General features: G+C 47.7%; 1 protein-coding gene across 4 annotated transcripts in view; it reads right to left on the bottom strand.

Moving 5' to 3' along the window:
* The window catches only part of hipk2 (homeodomain interacting protein kinase 2), a 405,644-nt gene that overhangs the window by 89,303 nt on the left and 295,978 nt on the right, over window positions 1-20,363 (bottom strand). For all 4 annotated transcript variants that reach the window (XM_072484274.1, XM_072484276.1, XM_072484275.1 and 1 more), the window contains exon 3: window positions 9,999-10,122. In XM_072484274.1, coding sequence (XP_072340375.1) covers window positions 9,999-10,122 — 124 coding nt within the window. The remainder of the gene's footprint in view (window positions 1-9,998; window positions 10,123-20,363) is intronic.

Genomic DNA, 20,363 nt, shown 5'->3' with positions numbered 1-20,363 from the left:
GCTACCACCAAGAAAGCACAACAGCTCCTATACTTCCTCAGGAAACTAAGGAAATTCGGCATGTCCACATTAACCCTTACCAACTTTTACAGATGCACCATAGAAAGCATCCTATCGGGCTGCATCACAGCCTGGTATGGCAACTGCTCGGCCCAGGACCGCAAGAAACTTCAGAGAGTCGTGAACACCGCCCAGCCCATCACACGAACCTGCCTCCCATCCATTGACTCCATCTACACCTCCCGCTGCCTGGGGAAAGCGGGCAGCATAACCAAAGATCCCTCCCACCCACTCTTCCAACTTCTTCCATCGGGCAGGAGATACAGAAGTCTGAGAACACGCACGAACAGACTCAAAAACAGCTTCTTCCCCACAGTCACCAGACTTCTAAATGACCCTCTTATGGACTTACCTCATTAACACTACACCCTGTATGCTTCATCCGATGCCAGTGCTTATGTAGTTACATTGTATATCTTATGTTGCCCTATTATGTATTTTCTTTTATTCTTTTCTTCCCATGTACTTAATGATCTGTTGAGCTGCTCGCAGAAAAATACTTTTCACTGTACCTCGGTACACGTGACAATAAACAAATCCAATCCAATCCAAGTCCCTTACTGGGAGGGCTCAGCACACAACAGGCAGACATGCTCCTGAACTGCTTTTTCAGCATAGTCAAAACATCTGTCTTTATGCAGGACAAGATCGGCTACAACAAATGGAGACAGCCAATACCGGAGGGGTCCTCAGAGCTGAGGACACTCTCCTCCCACGATGAGTAGGTGGCAAAACTCACTGGAGCTGCACATTGTCCCTGTGCAGAAGGTGAGATCAGCCTCTCCCAGCAAGCTAGTGAGGGTCCATCCAGAATGCACTGGGCACATGTGAACAATGACTGTAATTAACCTGTAATGTTTGAGCCTGCCTAGTCAAAGACTAGGCAAGCGCCTCAGCCCAGCCCTCAGGCTAGCTCAAATGAGGAATCGTCAAATGAAGGAAGACCTCGCACTGCATTCACCTGAACGTTCTACCACTGCAGATACTCACACCTTGGTGGAATCCAAGCCTAGAGTCGGCTCAGGTTTGCAATCTGGTGATTATCTCACCAACAAGGGTCCACAGCAGTTAGAGGCATGACAGTCGACGTCTCTGATACTCGGAGGACAGCTGGAGACCAGGGGCAGGATTCTTTGTGCCGCCGGGATTCTCTGTCTCACTAACCGGCCAATGGGGTTTCCCATTGTGGGCAGCCCTACCCTGTCGGGAAATCCCCGGGCTGCCGGCGCAACGGAGAATCCCAACAGCTGAGAATCCAGCCCCAGGTTCCTGCTGGGTCTGAGCCCAGTGACGAGGCTCTGGAATCAGCATAGAGAGAAATGTTGGCGATTTAGAGACAGGCAGGGAAATATCAGGCAGAGTTGTCAGGGACTGTCGGCAGACCTGGACAAAGGGTGGAGGAATCTGTCCACGTTATGTCTGAAGTCGCAGCCCCTGCATGCGAGAAATCTTCATGGAAAGGGTGGCAGCCACCTTGGAGCCCCATGTCCAGCAGTTTCTGATAGATTTACTGTTGGATCTGCACACCATCGCCCTAGCCATATTTATGTTCTGTACTGACCTGCACGGGTCTCATGCAGCTGGGGATGATTGTTTCCCCGTGCTCACTGGAACTGTGAGCTCCTCTGCTGTAAGGGGCAGGGTAGCTTACCCAGCACTAGTATAAGCTTGGCCACTGTAGAGCTGATTAGAAAGGAGAGAGGATCTGGTGAGGTGTAACCGGGTCTCGTGTAGGTTATGTTGTTGCTGAATAAAAAGACTTTTAAGAAACTCGACGGACTCCCTACCAGCAGTGGCTAGACGAGAGAAGGTTGGGGTACATAGACCTCCCTCCAGGTTCCCCTTCTCAAGCTATCAGGGAAGAGCTATTCAGCATCAACAAGGAAGAGGAATGACATTCATACACAACCGAGGCTTCCACCTAGGACACTCCCAAGTGTGTCCTGCTGTTCCAAATCCCCTCTGCCAGTAACCCCATCAATTCCAGCACGTTAAGCCAAGGGGAATGCACCTGCCCCAGAACAAGAGGCCCTTTGGATGCCGGGGATATCCAGGCCTCATTCGACCTATCAGTGGATGCCCGCCAAAGTCATCTCAGAAAGCAAGGCATAGAATTCAGCAGGCTGCATCCACCTCTGCTGCACTAGACATAGAATCGTAGAATCATAGAATTTACAGTGCTGAATGAGGCCATTCGGCCCATCTAGTCTGCACCGGCCCTTGGAAAGAGCACCCTATCCAAGCCCACACCTCCACCCTATCCCCGTAACCCAGTCACCCCAGGTAACATTTTTGTCACTAAGGGCAATTTAGCATGGCCAATCCACCTAACCTGCACATCTTTGTACTGTGGGAGGAAACCGGAGCACCCGGAGGAAACCCACGCAGATACGAGGAGACCATGCAGAATCCGCACAGACAGTGACCCAAGCCAGGAATTGAACCTGCAACCTTGCTGCTGTGAAGCAACAGTGCTAACCACTGTGCTATCATGCCGCCCATAGCAGTGGGGTTAAAAAAATTAATAGGCGGGATTTACCGACCAACTCTCCACGTGTTTTTCTGCGGTGGAGGCAGGTTAGATGTGGTGTCCCCGACCATGATTCCCGCCACTGGTGCGAGTGACAAATTCTGCCCAGGATACTTGCAGCCTAGAACTAGAAGCTTTTGTGTTTGACAGAACAAGTCTCACAGAAATTGAAGGCAAGAACATGATTGATCACCAAACTAGATGGACAAAGAAACTGTTATATACATGGGTTATTGTAGTTGTGTGCAATGACTGTTTAAGAACCGAGTCATGTGACATGTGTGACATCATCGGCGACTTTGTGGGCTTTTGACCCGAGTCTAATACCCATTCAATAAACCTCTGCTAATGTTGCATTCAACCCGTGTGCATTAGCAATCTCTTTAATTTATACTATTCGTCCAAAGATACAACAGTTTACAAAAAGAAACTGCCGACGAGTAACGGGATCAGAAAAAATATATTTTCAGATGGAGGAGAAAAGACCGAACCTCAACAGTCAGAGATTTGACAGTCTATGTACAGGATTTGAGATGCTTCAATAGATCAATCAATCAAGCCGATTAACAGAAGGTCAGGAATCATACCTGGCATTGGAACTGGTAGGTTTTATGGGACAAAAATTCAAAGGAAGGGCCCATACCGATTTATACTAGCAATGAAGACTTATTTAAAAACTCTCTGTGAATGTTGCATTCAATCCATGCATATCTGCAATCTACTTCTTTTGTAGGCTAGTCTAGAGATACAACAGAAATTGAGTAAAATGAGCGAGTATTGAGCAATAGTCCAAGAATATTGTGCTTTATTCAGCGACAAAGCTGCACATTATCCTGGAATTGCGGTTTGTGCCTCCAAAATAGAAATTGCTTATTGGAAACTTTCAAGTCAAATGGGTTTCCAGTACTGGAATGGAAAAAAAGGGGAAAAAAAGGAATCTTGGCTTTTCAGCCAAAATTTCAATGCTCATGTTTCTCCTGGCTCCTGCTAACAGTTCCTCAGCTGTGTCCAATACCAGTTATCACAGTGAGGCGCTCTCACGTTTAGTAAGTATATTGCAGTGATATGGCCCGCCAATCAACCACGAAACAAATCAAATGAGTTCTGAAGAGGCATGAAAGGACTTGTGCCATGACAGCTCAGCACGTGCCACAGGTAGAGCACCATTCAGCACTGCAGCAAAGAGAAATTTAAGGCATTGGCCCACTCAGCAACAGGCAACCAGCTTGGAGAAGTGACTATACATTTAGCATCACACCATCTGTAGGAGGGACAACATTCGAGCTTTCTATTAAAAATCCTCATATGATCAAGTAGAATTGGCTCCAGGGCGTTCAAAGAATCTGCTGCTCTGTCAGTCATCTGTTTAAACCTTTGCTGTTTCCAAGTTGTCCCTCAGAAAGGAGATGGACATTATTCCTGTGGATTGTTCGTAGCAGTCATTTGTGGCTTCTGCTTTGGAGACTGGATGCATACCAGCAGAGTTCTTTCCCGCTGGGTGTTTGATATGATCTATTTGCATAGTGGTTTATTCACCGCGATTATCAGAGGTATAAGTCTGGATTTTGCATTGAGCAATTGTGCCAAAACGAACCCTGACTGAAATGCACAGGTCATGGTCACATTGCTGTTCGTGGAAGCTTGCTGTGTGCATATTGGCCAAGTTTCCTACGTTACAACACTTCAGAAGTACTTTATCGGCTGTAAAGCACTTTGGGACATCCTGAATTCTGAAAGATGCTGAAATGCAAGTGTTTCTTGGTTTTTGTAATTTTTTGTCTATTTCCCAGTTCTTGTCACACCTCTCCTAATGTTACTGGAATATAGTTCCTCTGATGCCATTCGTTTACTCCAACATAATTTGCAATGAACTGTAGGCCTGAAGTGCTTCAAGTGTGATATGGGCATACTGGTTACCTTCAGCTGAACATCAAGCATAATAACAAGTAGGTGAAGGCACTGTCACGGACATGGCACTGACATGGCACTGACTAGCAAGTGTCGGGTTCACTCCTGTGTCATCAGAATTCTGGCTCCTTGTATACCCCCCATTTTCATTTGCTTCAGTGCCTTGAATTAGTGAAGAGAAAAAGAGCAATGGTTTCAGCTTCTGATTCCTATCAATAGATCCCTGCTAGAAATGGGAATTTTCAGACACTGGTGTCTTACTCAGCTCCCCCAATTCCCTCGCCCCACCACTGACAGTTGTGCCTTCAGCTGACCAGACCCTAAGTTCAGGAATTTGTCTACTTCTCTCTCCTCCTTTAAGACACTCCCTGACGACCGATTTCTCTGACCAAACCTTTGGCCAACTGTCCTAAACTCTTCTTATGTGGCTGAAGGTCAAATTTGGTCTGATTGTGCTCCTGTGGAATGCTTTGGGGTGTTTTACATTGTCAGTTGAGCTGGTGAACTCAATGCTCTCTGAATTAGATGGGGCAGAAAATCAGCTAGAGTTCCTGCTCTTGACTACCGTCAAAACTTGTGGATGTTGGATGAGGGCAGGATTGTCCTCCAAGGGCGAACAACTTCACCCTGTTCACCATCTGGGCTCATACATGATGAACAGTCTCTTATTCTGATTCCCAGAACGACTGGAACTGCACTTCAGCAAAGGCTTCATCCTGGGGAACCAGTGAGAAGAAGAATTGAGAGAACAAAACTAAACAACAGCTCCCCAGGAACTGAAATGATTAAGGCAGCTGAGTGGGTGAACCATTGCAAGCAAGGACCGACTTCCATCCTTAGCATTCAGAGTTAGCTGTTCACAGTCGGAGTGCAACAATTTACACTGTGGATCCAGGGAGGAGAAAGCCAGTCAGCTTTCTGTTATCTCATCACTATGAGCCCTGCTGTAGGTAGACATCAGATGAGGACGGCTTTGGAATCTGGGGTACACAGGTTCAATTGCCAGTCCTTACTGAGGAAGCTTATCTCAGCCAAGCTGGGGCAGGATAATGCTGTGACAATGGGCTTTTATGATCCTGGGTTAGGCAGAGGAATATAACTAAAAATCAGTTCCAATCGGCAGATTTATCTGTGATGCTCCGTCTCATAAAAAAGCCCACCAACCCTGGGCTTATACAGGCAAAATAGGAGAAGACAGCAACCAGTGTTTCTGGTGACCGGGCAAGAGTCAATGCATCCAAGAAACAAAGGGAGGAGTCTAAAATGTGGAGCACAAAAACACTTGAATAAAATATTGTGCAGGAGTTGTAGACTATCACCTTTCTTTCTTTTTGCTAATACAACAATGCTTTTTCAAATCAAGTCAGAATAATCATCTCCCCTAACTGTCGAGTACAATGAAGCAATTCTGTTTTCTGAGTTACAGTTGCTCCTTTAGGTTTCCAGCTTCCCTGCCATTAAATTCAGCAGCAAGAAAACTTTGTAGAACTTGGTGGGGTTGGGCATTGACTTGCTGATGCTGATGCTCTGAGATACTTCTGACCTCCATGAATAGAGGGGGAGACTCCTCCAGGGTCCCATGAGTAACCGTTGTAAGGGGGGGGGGGGGGGGGGGGGGGGGAAAGTAGCAACAAAATTGAGAGATGCACACGGAGGTCAGATTTATTCACTTCAAAGTTCCTTTCACAGAACTCTGGCATCTATGCTGCAGTTTTCAATCACCAATTCCCTCGGTCTGCAATAATTAATGTGATTTTATTTCCCATTCGGTGCCCGGGGCTTTTACGGATCTTTAGATTACATTACCAATGCAAATACAGATTTGATCCCTTCTCAGGGAGCTGTATGTCCATGAAACTGGTTTCTTTTTGCTGAATAAGGCAAGTTTTTATTTTATCTTTTTCAGTGATGATAAGTTTGCATTTTAAACTGTCAACGAGATACTGTGGCCAGTGAATCAAATCCAACGTATTCACAAACCCAGGAATTTTTAAGACAAGGCCTGCTTGCTAGGTCTAATAAGACTGCCCCTTCTGACAGATTAGCTCATTGGATTGGATTTGGTAATTGTCACGTGTACCGAGATACAGTGAAAAGTAGTATTTTTCTGCGAGCAGCTCAACAGATCATTAAGTACATGGGAAGAAAAGAATAAAAGAAAATACATAATAGGGCAACATAAGATATACAATGTAACTACATAAGCACCGGCATCGGATGAAGCATACAGGGGTGTAGTGTTAATGAGGTAAGTCCATAAGAGGATCATTTAGGAGTCTGGTAACTGCGGGAAGAAGCTGTTTTTGAGTCTGTTTGTGCGTGTTCTCAGACTTCAATACCTCCTGCCCGATGGAAGAAGTTGGAAGGGTGAGTAAGCCGGGTGGGAGGGGTCTTTGATTGTGCTGCCCGCTTTCCCCAGGCAGTGGGAGGTGTAGATGGAGTCAATGGATGGGAGGCAGGTTCGTGTGATGGACTGGGCGGTGTTCACGACTCTCTGAAGTTTCTTGCGGTCCTGGGCCGAGCAGTTGCCATACTAGGCTGTGATGCAGCCAGATAGGATGCTCTCTATGGTGCATCTGTAAAAGCTGGTAAGAGTTAATGTGGACATGCCGAATTTCCTTAGTTTCCTGAGGAAGTATAGGCGCTGTTGTGCTTTCTTGGTGGTAGTGTCGACGTGGGTGGACCAGGACAGAGCTTTGGAGATGTGCACCCATAGGAATTTGAAACTGCTAACCATCTCCACCTCAGTCCTGTTGATGCTGACAGGGGTGTGTACAGTACTTTTCTTCCTGAAGTCAATGACCAGCTCTTTAGTTTTGCTGGCATTGAGGGAGAGATTGTTGTCGCTGCACCACTCCACTAGGTTCTCTATCTCCCTCCTATATTCTGACTCGTCATTATTCGAGATCCGGCCCACTATGGTCGTATCGTCAGCAAACTTGGAGATGGAGCTGGGGCCCTGGAGGAGTCTCCCCCCCCTCTATTCATGGAGGTCAGAAGTATCTCGGAGCATCAGCATCAGCAAGTCAATGCCCAACCCCACCAAGTTCTACAAAGTTTTCTTGCTGCTGAATTTAATGACGGGGGAGCTGGAAACCTAAAGGAGCAACTATAACTCAGAATTGCTTCATTGTACTCGACAGTTAGGGGAGATGATTATTCTGACTTAATTTGAAAAAGCATTGTTGAATTAGCAAAAAGAAAGAAAGAAAGGTGATAGCAGAGCACCACCATCACAGGTAAGTATCCCAAGGCACTCCAATAGAGGAGATGGAAAATGAAGCAGAAAATTGGTGAAGCTGAAGAGTCGATGGAAGCCGATATCCAACAGGTAAAACAAGAAACAACTTTCAACTGCTTGGAAAGGATGCATGTCAGGGTGGCTGAGTTTCATTTCAAGAGCAGTGAGATAGCATCATGGAGGGACAGTAGTGTTGACACTATGGGTGGCTAAGAATCAAATCTGAAGCTGGGCCTTTTTTCACCAGAATCTGTCAAGTGACTTGGTATGAAATGATCAAATTTCCGTTCTGTAACTTCTATGTTAACTGCCAAGTATAATTCTGAGCAACAAATTTCAATTTCAATGGAGTTATGGGGGATGGTCTCCCTCCCCATCCAACCGTCTCCTCACCCAACCCACTGCCTCCCAACCCCACCACCAACTTTATTGCCCTAGTTTCCTGCCTGACCACCATCAACCCACGCACCCAACCAAAAATGCCCCACACAGTCCCATTTTCTAACTGTCTCCCGATTCACTTGAACATCTCCCGCCCACCCTCAGTTCTCTCTGCCCACCCTACAGTCTATCCACTGGATAAAAGCAAATTACTGCTGATGCTGGAATCTGAAACAAAAGAGAAAACGCTGGAAAATCTCAGCAGGTTTGTTAGCTTTGACAAAGAGTCATCGGACCTGAAACGTTAGCTCTTTTCTCTCCCTACAGATGCTGCCAGACCTGCTGAGATTTTCCAGCATTTTCTTTCGCTACTGTCTATCCATCTCTCTACTGACTTCCGACTCGTCCAACACCCCCCCCCCCCCCCCCCCCCCCCACCCCCCACCAGCATCCTAACGTCCGTGGTACCCACCCAACCATTTTGACTTATACTATTGCTTCCACACCGACTGAACACTTTCCCCATCCACCTGACAGTCTCCCAATGCACCTCATCATCTCTAGATTGGGCTGTTGATATCTGGGTGGAAATTATGCAGAGACTCCAGGCTTATGAGGAACTGGTGCATACAATTCCTGTAGAGTGCAAGTCTGGCATTATTACATTTAGATCCTTCACTGGTACTGGAACAGTGGTTAACACTGCTGTCTCACAGTAACAGGGACCGGGTTTAATTCCCGCCTTGGGTGACTGTCTGTGTGGAGTTTACATCTTTTCCCCGTGTCTGCGTGGGTTTCCTCTGAATGCTCTGGTTTCCTACCAGAGTCCAAAGATGTGCAGATTAGTTGGATTGGACGTGTTAAATTGCCCCTTAGCGTCCACAAATGTGCGGGTTAAGTGGGATTTGGGGGATTGGAAGGGTGGGCCTGGGTAGAATGCTCTTTCAGAGAGTTGGTGGGCCGAGTGACCTCCTTTTGCATTGGAGAGATTCTATGAATCTTATGTACACCTTCAATACATATAGTACAATAACTACACATGAAATCCATCGAGTTGAGGCGAATACCATAGGTACGTTTAATGGGAAGCTAAATGAACACATAAGAGAGAAAATAATTGAATGTGTTAATAAGGTGAGAGGACGTTGAGGTTGGAGGCAGCTCACAGGGAGCATAGACACTGGCATATAACAGTTGAGTAGAATAGCCTATTGCTGTACTATACATTGTATGCAAATGTATGGCTTTTGAAGAACATGCACGAACCCCCTATCCTTTTTTTCTTATAAATGTTTTTTTTTACAAATTTAGAGTACCCAATTCATTTTTTCCAATTAAGAGTCAATTTAGCGTGCCCAATCCACCTAGCCTGCACATCTTTGGGTTGTGGGGGAGACCCACGCAAACACAGAGAGAATGTGCAAACTCCACATGGACAGTGACCCAGAGCCGGGATCGAACCTGGGACCTCGGCGCCGTGAGGCAGCAGGGCTAATCCACTGCGCCACCGTGCTGCCCTTATAAATGTTTTTTATTGGGTTTTTGAACAAAGTATGTTTACCGTTATGTACACAGAATAAAATATAATAGAAGAGAAGAGCACACACTAAAAAACAAAACAAAACAAACCTCCTATGCACCAATGAATCAGTCTAGGTTTTGTGCTCAAGTCTTTGGAATAGGACTTGAACCTGTAACCTTCTCAACTCCAGACCCACTGTTCCACAATTTATAAGCATTGGGTACACAAAGCCACAAATAATTGAGACGAGATGCCAAATGTGAATAATGAGGAAGAGGACAAAATCACTCAGCAACTATCTATCAATTAGGCCAGATATGGTATTGGACCCGAGATCCAATCCATTTAAAGCATACCTGATCATATTCCGAAGCTCCTGGATACAACGGCCAACCCAAGAATAGCTCTGCAATGACACAGCCTAGCGACCACATGTCGATAGCCTCGCAAAACAGCAGCCCCAGGATAATTTCTGGCGCTCTGGAGAAAGAGAAAGAAAATGTTAGGAGTTAGTTGCACAAACGTGCTTTCCTTTGCTCTGCCTCCTTTCCAAAATTGTTTCTGGTTTTTCAGGCATTGGCAGCTCTCCAGTGCTTTACACTATTCTTCTGCAAGCTCAGATAATAAGTGGTAACTGGACGGAATGAGCCATAAGATAGTTTCCAGGAATGAGAGCTCCCATTCCCCTCCTTGACGCACGCTCGGACCACTGAGAGCAAGTCTAACATCTTCTCCATCTCATCAACTGTTGAGACCAACCAGCTTAGCACAGAGCAGGAATTAGGTTTCTGGGGCTAGATTTGTGAGTGCTGAATTGAGTCAGAACACAGACTGGCAACAAAAGAAATGGCACCATCATTGTCCATGACTGTGTCACTCTTCTGTCACCACTTTGCTAATTTTCAGGAAGGCGGGAAGACAGCAGGGTTAGGGTGGGAAAGTGGGACTTCCGGTGGCAGCTATGAAGGAGTAAGTCGCACATTTGGTGGCTCCCGCTCTAGTCGGACTTTTGGACCTTTCCCCCATTTTTCTACCGGACTTGAATTGTAAAACGGATGTTAGTGGCAATTGTTTACTGAATTCCCACTTCTGTGCATGGAGAAAAGGACTAGAAGTGTTCCTAAGGGCAGAAACAAAAAGATAGAGAAGGCTTGGGCTGTAGCTGCAACAAAAGACAGTATGGCGGAGGTTCGACCCAGCAGTCTATGTAGCAGCTGATTCAAGTCATTCAGGAAAGCTTTGCTACGCAGAAACGGGACTGCTTGGACCCGATAAAAGAGTCGATTGAGCGGTTGGAACATAGATTGGATGCCCAGGATCGGGCGATCCAGAAGGTGGAGAAGGCGCTGGCTGAGCAGGAGGAACATCAGACTGCGGTGGAGCTGGAGATGCTGAGGGACCAGCAGAAGAAGCTCCTGGAGAAGGTGGAGGACCTAGAGAATAAGTCCCGCCGGCAGAACCTAAGAATCGTCGGGCTCCCGGAGGGGTCCGAAGGAACGGACGCTGGGGCACACATCGCAGACATGTTTGTGACGCTGCTGGGGGATGGGGCATTCTCCCGGACCTTGGAGATGGATAGGGCTCACAGAGCACTCGCGAGGAAGCCGCAAATGGGAGAAACCCCCCCCCCCCCCCGCCGAGGGCAATTGTGGTGAGATTCCATAGGTTCTCGGATAAGGAGTGCATTCTACAGTGGGCCAAGCAGATACGGAGCTGTAAATGGGACAACAGCATCCTGCGGGTTTACCAGGACCTGAGTGTAGAGGTGGCCAGGAGGAGAGCAGGCTTCAACCAGATCAGGTCGATCCTTATTAAGAAAAAGGTGAAGTTTGGACTGTTATAGCCAGCCTGTCTCAGGATCACACCTGAGGATCAGCACTTCTACTTCGAGTCGCCTGAGGACATGTTGGACTTTGCGAAAAAGAAAGGGCTGGTGATGGATTGAGAACTTTTAAATTTGGCTGCAACGTTCATGTTTTTGTTTTTTCTTTTTGTTTCTCTGTTTTTGTAAAATGTTTCTCGTTTTGCGTTTCATGGAAGATGTTTGTGATGCCGTTTGCATTGATTTGGAACCAGCGGTAGAGCTGAGTGAGTTAAGGTTTTCATTTGCACTGTTGGGGGATGGAGATGTGCTTGTTTTGATCTTGGTGTTTTTCTGTTGGGCAATTGTGTGGGGATTGTTTGATGTTGGAGTTTATTTGTATGAGTGGGGGGGATGGTGGGGAGGGAACAATAGGTGGGAGACTATCTGGTGCTGGGGATGGGGGGCACCAAGCTAGCTGGGTGGGCTAGCTCACGGAAGCGCAGTGGGGGGTTTGGTTTAGTAAAGGGGTTGGAGAAAAGGACTAGAAGGGTTTGTTGCTAGGGAGGAGAGGGGGGTGAATGTTCTGCTGACGAGGGAGGGACTTAGGCTGAGGGAAATAGAGGAGGTTGGGGGCAGGGGCTGCCTGGGGATGGACCAGTGGAGGCGCGGAGCACGGGCTGGAGGCGGGCCTAAAAAAGGGGATGGCTGATCGGCGGGGGGGGGGGGGCAATGAGCCCCCCAACTAGGCTGATCACCTGGAATGTTCGAGGGTTAAATGGGCCGGTCAAAAGGTCACGTGTGTTCGGGCATCTTAGGGGATTGAAGGCGGACGTGGTAATGTTGCAGGAGACGCACCTTAGAGTAACGGACCAGGTTAGACTGCGGAAAGGCTGGGTCACTCAGGACTAGCTTCAAAGACTAGAGGGGTCGCGATCCTGATCAATAAGCGGGTAGAATAGTCTCGGATGTGGGAGGTCGGTACATTATGGTCAGTGGGAAGCTAGAGGGGGTGCAGGTGGTATTAGTAAATGTGTATGCGCCAAATTGGGATGATGTGGAGTTTATAAAGAGGATTCTCGGGAAGATACCGGACCTGGACTCGCTCAGGTTGGTCACGGGAGGGGACTTCAACACAATTATGGACCCTGCTTGGACCGGTCAAGCTCGTAAATGGGCAGAGTGTCAGCAATGGCAAAGGGACTAAGTGGGTTCATGGAATTGATTTTGGGGGGGGGGGGGGGGGATCCATGGAGATTTGGGCTGCCGAAGGTGAAAGAGTTCTCCTTCTACTCACACATGCATAAAGTGTATTCCCGGATTTATTCCTGTATTTTGAGCAGAGCCTTGCTGGCTGGGGTGGTGGACACGGGGTACTCGGCGATTACAATCTCAGACCATGCACCGCACTGGGTTGACCTGCAGGTTAGTAAAGACAGTAACCAGCGCCCGCACTGCAGGTTGGATGTGGGACTTTTGGCAGATGAAGGGGTGTGCGAGCGGCTGAGGAAATGTATTCAGAGCTACCTGCAGTTCAGTGACATGGGGGAAATTTCAGCAGCGGTGGTGTGGGAAGCACTGAAGGCGGTGGTCAGAGGGGAGCTGATCTCGATCCGGGCCCATAGGGAGAAGGTGGACAGGACAGAGACGGACCGACTGCGAAAGGAGATATTACAGATTGATAGGAGGTATGCAGAGACCCCAGAGGCAGGGGTTTTAAGGGAACTGCGGAGGTTACAGGTGGAGTTTAGCTTGCTGACCACAGGGAGGGCGGTGGAGCAGCTGAGAAAGGTGAGGGGGGCGATCTATGAACATGAAGGGAAGGCCAGCAGAATGCTTGCACAGCAGCTTAGGAAGAGGGAGGCAGCTCGGGAGATAGGGAAAGCAAAGGACGGGGATGGGAACCTGGTTGATGATTCAGTCGGGGTGAATAAGGGGCCGGAGGGGATGAGGCACTTCTTGGAGGGCTGAATTTCCCAAAGGTGGACGGGGAGCGGGTAGAAGGGCTGGGGGCCCCAATCGGGCTGGAAGAGATAGTGTAGGGTTGAAGGCCATGCAGGCGGGTAAGGCCCGTGTCCGGACGGTACCCAGTGGAGTTTTATAAAATGTTCTCGGGGATATTGTTGCCGGTGTTGTTGAGGATGTTCAATGAGGCAAGGAAAGGAGGGGTGTTGCCCCCGACGATGTCACAGGCAACGATTTCGCCGACTCTTAAGCAGGACAAGAACTCGGAGCTGTGCGGGTCCTACAGGCCGATCTCCCTATTGAATGTAGATGCCAAGTTGCTGGCCAAAATCTTGTCCTCCGGGATCGAGGATTGTGTTCCGGACGTTATTGGGGAGGACCAGATGGGGTTTGTAAAGGGCAGGCAGTTGGTGGCCAATGTAAGAAGGCTGTTAAATGTGATCATGATGCTCCCGGAAGGTAAGGAGGTGGAGGTAGTGATCGCAATGGATGCAGAAAAGGCTTTTGATCGGGTAGAATGGGACTATCTGTGGGAGATACTGGGACTATTTGGATTTGGGCGGGGCTTTATTGACTAGGTCAGGTTACGATATCAGGTTCCTGTGGCAAGTGTACGGACGAATAGGACAACATCGGACTATTTTAGACTGCACCGGGGGACAAGACAGGGAAGCCCCCTCTCCCCACTATTGTTTGCGCTGGCTGTATAGCCGTTGGCAATTGCTCTGTGAGCCTCGAGGGGCTGGAGAAGACTGGTCCGGGGGAGGGGTGGTGGAGCACAGGGTTTTGCTCTATGCGGGTGACTTGCTTCTGTACGTTTCGGACCCAATAGAGGGGATGGAAAAAATCATGAGGATTAGGGGAATTTGGCCGGTTTTCGGGTTATAAGCTTAATATGGGAAAGAGTGAGATGTTTGTCGTCCAGGCGAGGGAACAGGAGAGGCGACTGGGAGAGCTGCCGTTTAGGTTAGTAGAGGGAAGCTTTAGGGACCTAGGCATCCAAGTGGCGTGGGAATGGAACCGGCTGCATAAATTGAATCTGGCCCGGCTGGTGGACTAAATGAAGGACGATGTTCGGAGATGGGACGCGCTTCCGTTGTCTCTGGCTGGGAGGGTGTAAACTGTGAAGATGACGGTCCTCCCGAGATTCCTTATTGTATTTCAGTGTCTCCCCATCTTTATTCCGCAGTCCTTTTTTAAGCGGGTCAACAGAGTGATCACGGGCTTCATCTGGGCAGGCAAGACCCCGCGAGTAAGGAAGGTAATGCTTGAGCAGAGGCGGGCTGGCGCTGCCAAATTTTAGCAACTATTACTGGGTGGCGAATATAGCCATGATCAGGAAGTGGGTGGTGGGGGACGGGTCGGCATGGGTGCGTATGTAGGCAGCTTCATGTAAGGACACCAGTTTGGAGGCACTCCACCAGTCCAGTGGTGGTGGCGGCCCTGAGAATTTGGGGCCAGTGGAGGCGGCATGTGGGAGCATCGGTCTGGGCCCCAATCTGTGATAATCTCCGGTTTGCCCTGGAGTATGGACAAGGGATTCCGGTTATGGCGAAGAGCGGGGATTGAGAGGATGGGGGATATGTTCATAGAGGGGAGCTTTCCGAGTATGAGGGCGTTGGAGGAAAAGTTTGGGTTGGCGAGGGGAAACAAATTCAGGTATCTGCAGGTGCGGGACTTCCTTCGTAAACAGGTCCCCTCCTACCGCTAAGGGGATTCAGGACAGAGTAGTTTCCAGTGGGTGGGTAGGAGAAGGGAGCCTCTCGGACATTTATAAGGAGCTTATGGGGTCGGAGGAGACGCAGACCGAGGAGCTGAAGCGCAAGTGGGAGGAGGAGCTGGGAGGTGAGATAGAGGATGGTCCATGGGCAGACGCGTTGAGTAGAGTCAACATGTCCGCAACATGTGCCAGGCTCAGCCTGATACAATATAAGGTTGTTCACCGGGCTCACATGACAGTGGTCCGGATGAGCAAATTCTTTGGGGTGGAGGATAGGTGCGCAAAATGTGCGGGAGGACCGGTGAACCATGTCCACATGTTTTGGACATGTCCAAAACTTAGGGGATTTTGGCAGCGGTTTGCGGACGTCATGTCCACGGTGTTAAAAACAAGGGTGGGACTGAGTCCAGAGGTGCCGATTTTCGGGGTGTCGGAAGATTTGGGAATCCAGGAGGAGAAAGAGGCAGACGTTCTGGCCTTTGCTTCCCTGGTAGCCCGAAGACGGATACGATTAGCATGGAGGGACTCAAAGCCCCTGAAGTCAGAGACCTGGCTATCGGACATGGCTAGCTTTCTCTGGTTGGCGGGAGGGGGGGGGGGGGGGGGGGGGGGGGGGAGGGGGGGGGGGGGGAGTAGTTTAGATTCGAATCGGGGGTCAATAAGGGTGGGACCTGTACGAGAGGTAAATGGCTTTTGCACTATGTTTATGGTTTCATGTATATTGTTTATTTTGTTGTTTTTACTATACCAAAAATACCTCAATAAAATGTTTATTAAAAAAAAGGGTGGGAAAATGAAGTCACCCACCCACATTGTTAATTAGGTGTACTTCAGTAATTAAGCAGCTCGGTAAGTTTTTGCCTCTAAGGTATTGATATGTTTGCTGGACCAGATGGCTATTGGGAGCTGTGTAACGGTCAACAGCTTCAGTCTGTTGTGACCAGGGTCAGGATCATCCTAGAATCATAGAATTTACAGTCCAGAGGGAGGCCATTCGGCCCATCGAGTCTGCCCTTTGAACGAGCACTCCACTTAAGTCCACACTTCCACCCTATCCCCATAACCCTGGAAAATGTTTTTGAATAAAATGGAAGTTTTAACGAAAATCTATGCTACAACAATGATATTTTAATAAGACTAATATTCCCCTATTCTGGGTTCCAGCTCACCATCCGCCCTGACGGACATAAAGATGCAGGTGCTTTCATTTGTTTTAAACCATGCGCAGGCAGCAGATGTACCAATGGTTACCGAGTCAGGCTACAATGTGGTCTACTTCCCCGGTGTCCCTCTTCCATTCCCACCCCTCGTCACTAATTGGGGCGCCCGCCCCTGACCCCTCACCAATTAAATGCTTGCTCCCAATGCAATCTGAAACTTGACGATCTGGAAACAAAATGTCCCACCTCTGGCCAAAATCCAACCTTCGACACCTTCAGTGATAATGCAGTTCTTTCAATTAGTCATAGGACCGTGCTATTTTTCCCTAACCCCCTCCATTCGCCTTCACACCCAGCTATCACAAACATTTTTCTTGGCAGCAGTGAACTGGGCAGAGAAGAATATAACTCAACAGGCCAATGTGACACAAGTACAGATTTACAGAAAGCAAAAATACCGCTGAACAAATAACCAGATACAGACAGATAATAACATTAATTTTACTTTTCAACGGTGACTACGCTTTAAAAGTATTTCATTGGCTGTAAAGTTCTTTTGAGCCTCTTGAGGTTGTGAAAGGTGCGATATAAATGCACATCTTCCTTCTTTAGACAGGTGGAAAGATAGAGCTGTACCTGTAGGTAAACAGATCAATGTATCTAGTAGAAATGGGCAGGGAGTTAGATTTTTAAATCGCTAAACATAGATCTTTGGTTGAGTGTGAACTGTTCAAATTGGAGTTGTACTTCCATGTGATCCAAGCCAGAAGTTCAAATTACAATCCCAGCAACCTCCAGGCAGCCCGAGATCCTCTGCATAAATCTGGTAATCAAGCAGCATTCCCACACCATGATTGCGTTTTATTTATTGTTATGTGCACACTGATGCGGGGTTGGCTATCAGAATGTTCTCTGATTCTATGAAGGTTGCTTATAATTTCTCCCAGCTCTTCTTTTTCCACACCATTCAGTGATAGGGAGTTGGACTGTGTATTGTTTCCCTGATCTAAGCCAGCACGGACACAAGAGAGGAATTTCAGCTGACCAAATAATTTCCTGCTCACTCTTATGACATAGAATCCGTGATCCGGTCATGACCTTTAGGGTTGCTTAATTCTGTTGTGTTCCTGATAAATCACATGACTACGGGTCACACAGTCAGTCTCCAGTTAAAAGGATCAGGTTTCTGCAACACAGGGCTTTACTTTCAATTTGGCTTCAGCAGCAGTTATTAAATAATGCGGCTCAGGTATTATATAATCTGTTAATAAAATGAAAGTTAAAAGTGGCCCCTGGAGACAGCTGGAGAGGTAGTGAGAAACTGAATGGCAGAGCATTAAATGCCTGAAGCCATTCCTGATTGTCTCTGATCTCAGCCAGGACAGCAGTTAGGCTAGCACAATCAACATTGTTACCCCTGGATTAAACAATGGAAAATCAAGCCGTTCCTCTTGCCTATTGGGTGATGGAGGAAGAATGTAGTTGGTTGGTTGAAGAAGATAGATCAAGGTTGGGCTATCTAATATTTTGTAACAAAAGAAAATGTCGAGCAAGGAAATGATGGTTTGCCAGGAGCAGGGCTTTTACCCTTTTCCTTGTCAAATCCATGGCCTTCAAGTTCCTGGATGATGTGCAGCCATCTGGGATGGCCACTTCCCGATTACAAAATGGACACACTGAGAAAACAAGCAGGTTCAGGGTTTGTCTGCATATTGGAGCCGCAGCTCCCAGACAAGACCAAAACTGCAAACACATTAGCATACTAATGGCCCATCTCCAGGAAGAAAAGAATAACATTTGAGTAACCGATACTAAGGCAGACACCCCGGCGCCAGAGAAGACCAGAACAAAGCAGGCCAACGGCCACCTAGGACACGCCCAGCCATCAGGGCACCCACCCCTTTATTGGAGGAAATCGAGAAACGGCCCAATTAATTGGGGCCAAGTTCAAGGCCCGCCCAAAAGTGCGCGAAGCCCCTTTTGGGTATAAGAAGGATCACCCAAGAAAGAATCATTCTCCTGGCTCTGGCTCTCACCGAGGAGAGACCTGCCCAACAGCTGCACCAGAACAAGTAAGTCCAAGGTCAACGCACGCTACCAGACAGACGATCTTAGCTGTTCCCCTTCACCACTTCGACCACAGCAGCCTCAGAACAACGGCCATTGTTCCTCTGACTGAGTGGGTGCCCGAAGCTAAGTGTAGGCTTTAGCAGCAGTGATAGTTTAGTCTGTAATATTTGTGCATGAATATATTTAACTGTGTGTGTAAATAAATAAGCATTTGACTTTGAACTAACTAACTGGTGTATCGAGTCTCTTACCAGTATTCGGTTCCAACTTTGTGGCGGTATCGAAAGATACCTGACGACTCGAGAGCAAAACATAATTAGAATTAATGGAAGGCGACCATATTGACCGCCATATTCAGAGTCAAATGAAGAGAACAAATATAGCAGATGAATAAGGCTATGTACCTCCCTGGGTCAATTTGCCTCCCCTCGTTCACTGTCTGGATACATGAACACTGGCTAATTGGGTATACTCCATCAAGGGCCAGCACCTTCAGGCTTTAGGGTGGAGAAAAACCTGGTCGGAGAAACTTCTGCAAGCAGTTTCCTAAAGCCCAGATCAGATCTGCCAACATCCTTTGCTGAACAAGTTGGGCGGCAAGTTAATCTTGTTCTGCAAGGCAACAAGCCAAGGTGTAGAATGGTCAGAATGTGAGGTTGGATGAATATCCTACCTTTCAGTGCAGCATTCTTGCTCAGGCATTGTATCATTAAAGACCAAGTCTCTTAAAGTTTAAAGATCTGATCTGTCCTGTGAGGCCTTTGGCCTGGATTTTCATCCTCGAGGCAGGGAATGAGTGTTGGGAAAATTTCTGGTTCTGCCTGCCTTGCTGCAAAGTGTCCGCAAAGGTGTTATCTTCATTTCCAGGGGTGGAGAAGGGTGGTTACAACCGGGCCAGCTGGCCCAGGAAAAGGTTTGGAGGCAGCCACAGGGGCTATAGAGTCTCAGTGCAATGGGACTGCACTTTCAAAATAAGAGCACAAAGGCTCTCCAGCCCCCATGCTCACACCCTTCAGACACTCCCCATGCCCCATCTATTCACCTTATGCCTCCCACCCACCCCCTATGGCTGCTCATGTCCCCATGCCAAGCTATGTCATTTCATGCTTATTCGTTTTATACAGTGCATTGTGGGTCAGTAGACTCTTTCGTGACATAAAGATGCTATAAAAGCTCTTCAAAAAATAATTCATACATAACTTTCTCCTATGTTTGAAAAATAGGTCATTTCGCTACAAGCTAAAATTGTCAATTATCAACATTATAAAATTGACAGCAGAGATCAGAGAGCCTGAGCTGTCAAACAAGCGACATTTCTTTTATGGGGTTCAGATGTTTTGACAAGCATAATAGATGTCTGGGCTCTCAACCAAACCTCATTATGAATAAATCATGACACTTTAGAAACCTTCCCAGATCCATAAAAATTGTCGAGAAGGACGCAATGGGAGCCAGCCAGGTTGGGAATGCTGGATGCGGTAATTTGACAGGAACAGCCCACCCACTTTAAAGGTACTTCTGAAAATCAAACAGCCTGGGAATGGGGTCAGAAATCCCAGACTATGGGTCCATCATTCATTTTCAATGGCTCCCGAGTCATCCGATTTGGAGAGAATTCAAACCTGTGTTTCCAGAAGTGAACAGATCATTTGCACTAATAGCAGATTGAAGGTGTGAGCGCATAGTCTGAAACAGATTGAAGCACTGAAGAGTACCAGAAAAGCGTATGGCTCTAACCTCTCTTCACAGGCTCAGTCACCTCCTCAGCATCTTGTTGCCTGAGTCTCACACAATCATCATCTCACCGTGTCCGAATCCAACATCCCACCTCATGGGCAATTTAATCAGAGCAGGCGGTGGGTTGCTTCATTATTTATTGCAAGAAGAACTGCCCAGAATGAGCCCTGAATTCTGACCACATCTCAGACCTGGGTTCTCTGATTAAAGAACTAACTCTAGATCAATAATGGAAAGACGCTCTAGCTCAACTGCCATTTCACTGCTT

Source organism: Scyliorhinus torazame, chromosome 19 (genome assembly GCF_047496885.1).
Source record: "Scyliorhinus torazame isolate Kashiwa2021f chromosome 19, sScyTor2.1, whole genome shotgun sequence".
NCBI lineage: Eukaryota > Metazoa > Chordata > Chondrichthyes > Carcharhiniformes > Scyliorhinidae > Scyliorhinus > Scyliorhinus torazame.
This window is presented reverse-complemented; position numbering and strand designations above follow the sequence as displayed.